Source organism: Alosa sapidissima, chromosome 12, assembly GCF_018492685.1.
Source record: "Alosa sapidissima isolate fAloSap1 chromosome 12, fAloSap1.pri, whole genome shotgun sequence".
Classification (NCBI taxonomy): domain Eukaryota; kingdom Metazoa; phylum Chordata; class Actinopteri; order Clupeiformes; family Clupeidae; genus Alosa; species Alosa sapidissima.
In genome coordinates this window covers 8,649,308-8,660,550 of record NC_055968.1, presented here as the reverse complement: position 1 = coordinate 8,660,550, position 11,243 = coordinate 8,649,308, and the positions used below count along the sequence as shown (strand labels likewise).

Below are 11,243 nucleotides of genomic sequence, written 5' to 3'. Positions count from 1 at the left end.
CCCTGCTCCTAGCCCTGCCCCTAGCCCCTAGCCCTGCTCCTAGCCCTGCTCTTAGCCCTGCTCCTAGCCCCTAGCCCTGATCCTAGCCCTGCTCCTGCTCCTAGCCCCTAGCCTTGCTCCTAGCCCTGCTCTTAGCCCCTAACCTTGCTCCTAGCCCTGCTCCTAGCCCTGCTCCTGCTCCTAGCCCCTAGCCCTGCTCCTAGCCCTGTTCCTAGCCCTGCTCATAGCTCCTAGCCCTGCTCATAGCTCCTAGCCCTGCCCCTAGCCCTGCTCCTAGCCCTGTTCATAGCTCCTAGCCCTGCTCCTAGCCCTGCCCCTAGCCCTGCTCCTAGCCCCTAGCCCTGCTCTTAGCCCTGCTCCTAGCCCCTAGCCCTGCTCCTAGCCCTGCTCCTAGCCCTGCCCCTAGCCCCTAGCCCTGCTCCTAGCCCTGCTCATAGCTCCTAGCCCTGCTCATAGCTCCTAGCCCTGCTCCTAGCCCCTAGCCCTGCTCCTAGCCCGGCTCCACTGCGCTACTGGAGGCTTTGGGCTCCAAGTGCATATTCACTTTGCATATTTGAAGTCTGCTTTTACTCGTGCTGCTGGGTTGTTTGCGTTTGTGTTCGCGTTTGATTGTGTGAGCCATGGGAAGCCCCTATTGCCCCTATCACTGATGGCCCTAATCACTTTAATACGCCTCTCCATCTCTCTCATGAAGTATGTAGGCTCTCTCACACACTCTGATGACAGTTGTGTGTGTGTGTGTGTGTGTGTGTGTGTGTGTGTGCGTGTGTGTGGTGCTGGAAGCGGGGGGTGGGGGGTTATGCATGTATGTTTCTGTGTAGTGTGTGTGTGTGTGTGTGTGATTGTGTGAGTGTGGGGACATTTCTGGCCTTATTATAAAGGCCAGATTGTAGGTGCTGGCAACCAAAATGTGTGTCTTCATGTATATGTGTGTGTGTATGTGTGTGAATGTGAATATGTGTGTGTGTGTGTGTGTGGATATATGTGACTTAGAAAGACCTAGCAAAGGCCATATGGAGTAAAGGAAGTGACTGTGTGTGTGTGTGTGTGTGTGTGTGTGTGTGTGTAAGAGAGAGAGAGTGGTATGTGTGTAAAGGAAAGTATGCCGTGCCCGTTAAACTGCTAAACTGTTAAACACCTGTCCCAGCCACAGAGACCTGAGGATGCTTCTGCACAATATCACAGATGTGAAGGCCCCACTTTATATTCAGGTTACTCATTATTACATCTGTATACAGGTGCATCTCAAAAATTGACATTGCCCTGACAAGACTGAGAGATTAAAGGCTCAGGAAACTATTGCCGGTGTTTTGACTTAATTAGCTGATTAGAGTTAGAGCAACATTTTTGTTTATGAATTATTTATTGTAATATTTTGAGATTCTGGATTCTGTTTTTTTGATTTCCATGAGCTGTAATAATCAAGATCAGAATAATCAAGACTGAAACAAAAAAGGCTTGACATATTTCACTACAGTATACAGTATGTGTAATGAATCTAGATTAAATGACAGTTTCCCTTTTTTTTTTTAAATTACGGAAAGTTTTCCATGTTAACCATCACATTTTTTGAGGTGCACCTGTACTTATAAAAAGCCCCACTTTGTATTGAAGAGTATTAATTATAGCGTACAGTTTACATAAGTACATGCGCATAAGTGCATAATAGAATAGTATGTACTACTGTCATTTGTAGATACAGTATTATCAGTAGGTGTTATGAACTAATCCCACTAATAGGATGTGGTACGTCCAGTCATAGGAATGCAATGTGTGGCTGGTGAAAATTAATGTCTATTTTATTTTATTTTTTTTGTTTTGTACTTGTTGACTTTTAGTAGCATTTTGATTCACAGGAATCTCCCTTGAAAACCATTAAATAAAAATGAATAGCTCATTTTCAATTGCAGTTTTGTGCTCAGACGCAAGCATTAAGTTAACTATTCATCAGTAATTATGACGGGAAATTCGGAGAAAAGGCGACACAGACAACCCATTTGAAATCTGCTGGTGGGAATACTATACAGGTGGTGTGTGTGTGTGTGTGTATGTGTGTGTGTGTGTGTGTGTGTGTTTCTGTCTGTCTGTCTGTCTGTCTGTCTGTGTGTGTGTGTGTGTGTGTGTGTGTGTGTGTGTGTGTGTGTGTCTTATACCCATGGCTGGGGAAGGCTGACTTAAACATGTGTCACAGCAGTTGTTTTTCTCTCCTGCGTTTATCACTCACCTCACTTGTATTCCCTGTGGTGGCAACTGTCAATCCACCTTTTCTGAGAAGGCAAGTAAACAACAGAACAGAAGTGCCAAATATGTGAGTGGTCAAACGACTAACTAACAAACTAAATAAATGGCAGATATCTTGTTATGTAACTCTACTGCAGGTCAATGATTGTCATATTGCTTTATTTGAATTGAGAACCAAGATACTAAACTATGTGATGTGACCACAGTTAATTTTATGCTGCCAAATTGTAATGCAGTGTTTCCCATACATTGACTAATCTGTGGCGGGCCGCCACAAGATCAACACTGACCGCCACACAATCATTTTCTATGTTGTACTAGCCTAGCGGTATTTTAATTGGATGCACAGTGAGGTGAAGCACACACTAATCCCGGCGCAGTGAGCTGCCTGCATCAACAGCGGCGCTCGGGGAGCAGTGAGGGGTTAGGTGCCTTGCTCAAGGGCACTTCAGTCGTGCCTACTGGTCGGGGTTCGAACCGGCAACCCTCCAGTTACAGGTCTGAAGTGCTAACCAGTAGGCCACAGCTGCCAAGTTATGCAAGCAAGTCATATCTCTAGAATACTGTTTGGATGTCGAGCTTAGCAAGCTAGTTACAGCTGCTTATCCATATTGAGCTACTCATGCAGGGCTATTATTAATTTTATTGACTCTGACAATTGATTGTTTGCAAAATCCCAATGTAAATGGAAAAGTCTTTTCCAAGACTCAAAAGGGCTTGTCGCAAGCAGAAGAAGTACAAACCTTTATTTTAACTAATTATGTAAAAAACATTATGAATTGCATCCACACATATCAGCAGCCCATAACTGTGAGACTGTTAAAACGGCAAACCTTCTTCCCTTATAAACGTCTTAAAGTGACAGGGACTTAATAGACCTAGACACCACCAAGACAGTGGTAGAGTGACAGGAACTCAATAAGATCTACACACCATCAATACATTGTATTGAGATCAAAGATAGCTCACAGACGGGATGTGGCCTATGCTATTAAGGCTACCACCACAAATAGAATCCAATTCTGTGGGAAACACTGTAATGGATCAATACAACCTCTCTCGTCCCAATAAGCAAATCCACCTGCATGTTGATAGCTCAGTTGTGTGGTTGAGGTCCTGAGCTGTTGCTGCAGACAGGGCCTCTTCTCCAGCAGGCTTTTGTGCCTGTCACCTCGAGCTGTTGGGGCGAGGCTCACCTTCGTTTACTGATTTGCCCTTCAGCATTTCTTTGGTCTCATCAAAGTGTGTGTGTGTGTGTTTGTCTGTGTGTGTGTGTGTGTGTGTAGTCAGGCCTCATCAAAGTGTGTGTGTGTGTGTGTGTGTGTGTGTGTGTGTGTGTGTGTGTAGACACTAGTTTCATCAAAGGGAATAATTGTCTTCCCCCAGGGCAGAATAGGTGACACAAATTTATACCCCACCCCCTCAGTGCGCCAAATCCGCTGCCAAAATACCGGATTCAAATGTCAAAATCCTGATTCTGCTTTGGCTGTTTTATTTCCGTCCTCTCCAAGTAAAAGGCTCTTCGTTTTCTCTTTAGCGGTGGACAGACAGAGCTCACCCATTTTTAACTCGTCCCACGGTCTCTCAGAGGTGCCATTAAGGTATTTTATGGTGGCAGAAGAGGCCAGACTTTGATGCCTCCAGTGGGTGACAGGTCTGCTGCCCAGAGATGGATGTGGCAGAGGAGTGCCTGCCTCCTGTGTGTGTGTGTGTGTGTGTGTGTGTGTGTGTGTGTGTGTGTGTGTGTGTTGGCTGCCGACTGAAGCTCTCTGTCAGCGTGCGGGGCAGGTGTCTGTCTCCCAACGCCAGTGGCCCGACACTCGATACCTGCCTAATCCCACAGGTCTTAAGGCAGCGGCCCATAAAAGTGACAAACAGACAGAAGGGAAGAAGCTCTTCTTTTGTCTGAGGTAAGAGTCAAAAAGTGCCAAAGAGTTTGTCGGAAACTTCCTCTTTCAACTTTTACAACTGCTGCTCTGCTGGAGGGGGTGGAAGAGAAGAGGAGGCTTCTGATTTAGTCTCTCAAGCTCTCTGTCTCCTCGCTCTGTGCTATTACTAATTATAAGACTTGTGTGACTCACAGCCACAGAGAGAAAACCAATGAGGTTTTCTCCTTCTAGGTTTGCCTTTTGTGGGTCGACTCAGCATGGCATTATAGACTGGCCTCTTCCATTTGAGATGTCAAGATGTTTCATACATGACTGCTGCAATGACATTACACATGAACAGGATACAGTTAGAAGAGATTTCTCAGTCCGTCACAGACTCAGCTCTGAACAGCAGCAACGCTGATGTCTAACACAGAAGAAGAAGTGTGTGTCAGGTGTAGGGTTTCGCTCTCTGCACGGCAACTAGCAGCTAGGAACAACCACCATAATTACGCCCCCCCCCCCCAGCCCCTGTCTGGTGTGTCGAAGTGGGACAGTTATTGATGCATTTAATCCATTTTAATTTCCAAGTGTCACTCAAATCAAACCCTTTGTCCCACTACGGTAAATAACTTATTAACAGGGCTGTGCCTCCCCAGAGAATTGGTTCTGGTCTTTTGAGGGGCTTATCCCCACCCCATCACCCACGACTGTGCCGTAATTTGTGATTATTGGGTGGGTCAGGTTGAGGGATCCGAGCCTTTGTGCTCCTGTGACCGTTGTCACCTGAGGCGGCCCTTGGAGACCGTCACTTTAACCCCCTACGACCTTTATGAGGCACCGTAAAATGGCCGTGTGGGGGGCTCTTAGATATTCAGGAGTTTTACGGGCCCGGCCGCCCACCTGCCTCGTAGAGCTGGTGCTGAAAAGAATACGCCTCACTAAACTGTTGTAAAGTCATGATTTTGTTTGCTCTGTAAACTGGATGAAGCTTGAACGAATGATTGCACAGGAGTGTATTGTTGTGTATTGTACAACTGTCAGGTCCGGTTAAACTATTTATTAATTTCTGATTGGATGAGGGGCCTCTGGCTGAGTCACAGTCATGACAATATCTGCCACCAACACCACCCTCATTTGTGCCATGTTGCTTAATTAGGTCTATAAATGCTTATGCCGCCTATAAGTACTTATGCATTAATAAATATTGATTGATAGATATACACTATTTGATTCCACATTACAAATCAAGTTTCATCATGAATCAAATTTCTGAATAGTTTAAGTAGTCTGAATTTAAGTTGTATACAGTTCAAGGGTAAAGGATACAGCGTCTTTTCATATACAAACACACACACACACACACACACACACACACACACACACACATGCACATTCATGCTTACACAACAGTCAGTGTTTGGATGTATGAACAGCCAGGTGCTCTTGCACGCATATTGCTTCAAAATTTTGAGGAACTTCTTTGTACTCTTTGTAACAATAGACTGACATTTTGAATGAATCTGTTTATATAACACTTTTGAATGAATTTGTTTATATAAGTAACTTCATCAATTAATCAATATCAAACTGAATTGTCATTGGTTATAATGCATTAATGGCAGACAATGCTTTTTGACTGTGCTTCAGAGACAGACATGGCAGACAAGGTTCTCCTGCAACAGAAGCAGCACCCTGCTGGGACTACAACAATACCTTCTCTAACCAGCATTCAACCTCACTGCCAATGTTGTTTTAACGTAATTAGAAGTTTGTTTAGCTTGCCTAATTGTCCGCTTCAAAAGGACACCTGAGGTCTGCATGAGGGTTGGCCAGCATTGCTGCGGTGGACGTAGGGAAGCTGTGTGTGTGTGTGTGTGTGTGTGTGTGTGTGTGTGTGTGTGTGTGTGAGTGTGTGTGTGTGTGTGTGTGTGTGTGTGTGTGTGAGTGTGTGTGTGTGTGTGTGCTCGTGAGGAATTCTACCACTGCTAGGCTGACACACACATATAAACACACACACACACACACACACACACACACACACACACACAAACAAACACCTCTTGGACAAAAGGCGCCCTCAGGGTGCTGGCCTGGGTGTTGGCCCCTGATTGGAGACGATGGTGGTGAACCAAGGGTGCCGCCTCACCTTAGTCTCCGATCTTTAACTGCCCCCACCCCACCCCATGCCATGTCTCCATCTTTGCCCTGTGGGAATAAGTTTTTCCTTCAAGCCAGGGGTAATAGATTTTACCTGCAAAAAAGACTGACATGACTCGCCTCAAGCACCTACACTAAGATTGTGTGTGTAAGGATCAATGGTTAGAGGAGATTGTGTAGAGCTTGCAGGATCATCATCTGGCAGGGCAATGGACTTTTCCACTATTTTCTAATTTTTTGAGATGCACCCGTACTGGAAAATTTAAATATCCGATTAACCTGGACATTCCTAAATATCTATATTGATAAGATGTGGAGAGACTCAAGCACAAATCAGTAAATAATCATCAACTCTGCAAGCATCGCAGGAAGCATTATCCTAGCAAGGCATTGTGATCTCCCAAAACCTGTGCTGATGTTATATCAGTTGAGGAGGGCTAGGTAAGGTCCTCCACTGTTTTTCTGAAAGAGCTGATAATTAAGATTAATTCAATATAATAATAATTAATTAAGAATAATTAAGTAGAGTTTGTGTTTATTGTATGATTGAGCCAGGAAGTAAGTGTAAGTTAAGATAGTAGTGGTGCTGTTTACTGAAATGAATGCTGTATTTTGCCCATGCATGGGTTTGTATTCAAATAATAGCAAGTTCCATTCACAGAGCATACCAGGCTTTCTCACCAAGCAGGAGAGCGATGCACACAATCTAAAAAAAATTACATCAAATGTTCCAAAAATGATTTTTTTGCTCTCCGCCGTGCGGACGGACCGCTTCAGTGGCGTGTCTGGTGTAGCCTGACTGTGCAGGATGACAGGATTCATTTTGCCAATTAATTTGGGTTTTGGTTTCTTAAGAGGGGCGCTTCGTAGACCTGCCCCATGCCAGACACCACTGCACTGTCATACACCGAGTCTGGTCAGTTCCGTTCCCGCGACGGGAGGCTCCTGTTGCCCCTGCCGAGGTCCTTCTGGCCAGATTAAGATAAAAACAGAAGAATGATGACAAAGGGGGCAGGCTTGGCTACCTGAATTCACATTCATTTGGCCTAAACACATCTACACCAGTCATCTCTGATAGATACAAGCAGTCTAGCGCCGGCCCTTTGTTTGCAGCTCAGGGCCCTAATAAGGTTGGAGAGAAGAGAGGAGAGAGGCTTATTCTTATGTAAACCAGAGCCACGCAAAGCTAGATGGCTTCCCGGCCCCTACTCTCCTCTGCTCTGCTCCCTGCAACCAGACTCCATGCCATTTTTGTTAAGACTTTAGGCCCTTGCTAAGACTTCTTAATGCAAAGCAATGGACAGAGGGACGGTTGAATGTGATCTCTGAGCTGCAGTAGGAGTTGTTGCGGCTTTACCGCTGACGTTTGGTAGTGTCCTTTTTCATTATGACTCGCAGTTTAATTCTTTCTATTTCCTTATGTAGAATTACAGCCCTTTCTCAAAGAGGCTGCACACCTGTAAGGTGTGTCAGAGTTTTATTGAGGTGTTTGACTGTAATTCCTCTGGTGAAGTTGTTGATGTAACTCTTCAAAGTTACTTGTCCGTTAGCACTCTAAAATATTTTTTATTCAGTTCAGCTCTGATAATTAATGATTTGTGATCGCATTTACAAGATAATTTCACACTAAATCTTTTCCCATTTCTTATATTTTGACCACTGTCAAACATAAATAACACAAATTAATATAAAAACCATTAGTGCAGTGATCAGCCAGTGATTCTGCAAAACCAGATGACCATGGACAGAGAGGAGACAAAGGAGTCGAAAATGTGCATCTTGGACCGTAGCTCCTGCATTAACTGCTCAGTTTGCTGAAAGGCTCCTCCAAGAGAAGACAGCAGGAGACAGCACTCCTCCAAAAAACTGGGTGTGGGTTCAGGACAGGTATTGGACAGGTAGCTTCTGAGTGCCCTCCCCTTTCCCTGTCCCCAGTATATAGGGCTTATCCTGAGAATTCCTATAGAGACTTGCTCCCCATAGACCCCCTTGTCCCATTTTATTCTGTTCCTCCTTCGCATCCCCCCTTTACGCCTTCGGCCCATCGCGAGTTCCTTACGGGAGAACACAGGCGAAAGAACCCTGGAGCCGGTGGAACACACAGCCGCTGCTCTGCTCAACCTCAGTGCCAATATGTTGTACCTGGAGACCACCCCATCGGCCTCGTACAGTGAGGTAAGGCCAGCGGCGACCTGTCGATAGCACCTCACCGACCATCGGATGCTGCTCTGTTGCCCACTCACAGCTCGCAGGCACCCATGGGACCCAAAGTGGGTTAGCAGAATAGGCCCTATAGTTGGCATAGGCCCTATAGTTGGCATTGTTTTGAGACTGAAATATGTGATTTGATTTTCATGCTATGTCTTGTTTAATTAGATTTGTGTCGTGGTAAACTATAGTGCAGTGTTGAGAGTAAATTCTTTTTTTCTTGTAAAGTTGAGTCATATCAATGCCTTTAAACAAAAATAAAATAGGAAGAAAAGGGGCAGCAAACTTTAGGCGGCATCTCGTAGAGTGTTTGTTTTCCAGCCAGTGGCGCTGAATGTGTTTGCTATAGTCAAGAGAGTAGGGGAATGTAAACACTTCAGCCATTGTCTCTCGCTTCTGCTTTTTTTTTTTTTTTGCTTTGTCTGTAAAATGGCCGATGTGTGTCTCCTTGGCGCTGGCGCTAGTGTCTCTGTGTCGGTAGTGTTAAGGATGATGGCTCTCCATCATTAGAGGGGTTATGAGGTGTCACATGATAAGGATTCAGCCTGGATTCATAGCTTGCTTAAATTTGGACTTTTTTTTATGTGGAATTGTTTTGACTGGGTGCAGCTCAATTTCAAAACTGACATCAAATTTGCTTTGTTTATTTATGCCCACTGTTGATTATGTGTGTTTGTCTTAGGTAAATAAGGTAAATAATGTAGTTTTGTGTCTGATTGACAAGATTATTTGTATAGGAGAAACAGCCTTTGATCCCAGCAACCATCTGTAGTGGCCATAAGTGCAGTGGTGTCCAGGAGTAGACGAATGACTGTGTTTTCAGATTTATAATTGCAGCTGTGGACAACTATGCAAGTGGGTCCCAGTCAGCCCTCCGAGCTAAAAACGGCTTTGTGGGCCGACGTACAAAACAGATGTTTGCATTGCATTGCTAGTTTACATGTTAGGAAAAAAGTGACACAAGTCTAATGTCATATTGGTATTTTACATTTTACAGACTGGTTTGTCACAAACAGGAAATAAAAGCAGGTTGTTGTCAGTTTGAGATCTCTTTCCACTGTGCCATAAAAATGGGGTTGGGAAATTATGCATGTTCTGGGAATGTGATATGTTGGTAGTTTATGTATGTGTGTGTTGACTAGTGGAGAGAGGAGAGAGAAATTGAAAGTGGGCCGTATGTGTGATACTGATGTTGGTTGTGGCCACCTTGTTAATGGAAAAATTTGAAGAATTTATTTGCAAAAACAGATTACTTATTTGAAAAATCATGACTTTTTAGTGTGCATTCCAGGTTATTAATCAAATAGTAAACTTGAAGTTCACAATTTAAAAAAATATTTATGAAAATTCATTGAAATGACATTTGGCGGTTTTTGCTAATGAACTCTTGATTTATTATTGTTTAGAATAGCATAAATATAAAGTTAAATAGAAGGTTCTCGTTTCTGGATCATTCTGTTCCTCCTGGTTCATCCTCGTTGTTACTGTATCATTTCAAAACACCTCCCTGCTAGGTCTCTGAGTATAGACCCATTCAATCTGTTTCTAGAGGGATTAAAATGTTCAAAACCAACCCAGATACTTTGACATGAAAACAAATCTGACTTTAGTGTAATGCTCTAAAAAATGTTGACTTAAAAACTTTTTGGTTTTCGCTAAGTTACCATTAGCTCCATGTTGTTTTTTGTGCAACTGGTAATGCCTTAGGAAGGCACATGTTTGTTTCTGAAGTTGAAAGGATCTATAATGCCAGCCATTTGTCACAGTAGAATGTAGTAGAATTCAAAACATGAAGAGTCTTACCATTTACATTTGCAACTTGACAGTCATTTCACAAGCACTTGTAAACACAAAGCAAGCAAGGAAAGCACAGTGTCTTGGCTAGTTCCCTCTTTTCCTCAGTAGAACGTTAAGGGCAAACCCCTTCAGGAGTTACCCACGCTTTGATATTCTGGGCTGGATTTGACTGTGCTGGGAGCTGTTTGTTGCCCAGAAAAGCCCTCCATTCCTGGTTGGCAGGTGGTTGTTCTGCCTGCCACCTCCAGAACCTGCTGTCTCTTGGCACAAAGCTATTGTCAACACGTTGTTAGATGGCCTGTGTGTGTGTGTGTGTGTGTGTGTGTGTGTGTAAAAACACAGTCCACTCACACACACACCCACACACCCAACACCCCCTAAAAAGTCTCAGGTAACCCCTCTAAAGTCCAGATTGTTTGATTAATGCTCTGAAGCATCTAAGCTCTAAAATGGGGGTAGGAGGGTTGTTTGGTATAGTAAACGGAGACATGCCGGTGGAAGGCAGTCAGCACGGATATTCTGACTGTTTGAATAAAGATAGATAGTAATGAAGTGCAGAAGTATGAAACAGATAGTATACATAGGATAGCATGTTATAACACCAGGCATTCCCTAAGTGTATAAAATGTGTTATAAAGTATGGCTACTGTGAAATTTTCAGCCTTAAAGCAAGCAGTGTTGTGCATTAGTTTTGTTCCCTGGGAGAATGAGAGAAAGGTGTTGTGGATGTTTTCAGGTGGTCGTTTCTCAGATGACAGGGCGACTGCAGGTGTGCAAGGTGTGCAGGGTCAGCCTTTTAAGTCAGAGTGCTGGGGTGCTGTCAGCCGTGCCCTCCTCTCCCTCACACACACACACTCATACACATACACACACACACCATCACCACCACGCTGTAGTCGGACACAGATCGGGTTCTAACGCCCCCCCCCCCCCCTTTCCCAGGGACCCCTTGGTGAAAGGCGTCTGGAG

General features: G+C 44.3%; 1 protein-coding gene across 8 annotated transcripts in view; it reads left to right on the top strand.

Moving 5' to 3' along the window:
- The first annotated feature begins 8,222 nt into the window (after positions 1–8,222).
- tp63 (tumor protein p63) overlaps positions 8,223–11,243 on the top strand; it is a 29,005-nt gene continuing 25,984 nt past the window's right edge. For all 8 annotated transcript variants that reach the window (XM_042111720.1, XM_042111718.1, XM_042111715.1 and 5 more), the window contains exon 1: positions 8,223–8,444. In XM_042111720.1, coding sequence (XP_041967654.1) covers positions 8,403–8,444 — 42 coding nt within the window. In that variant the 5' untranslated portion in view covers positions 8,223–8,402. The remainder of the gene's footprint in view (positions 8,445–11,243) is intronic.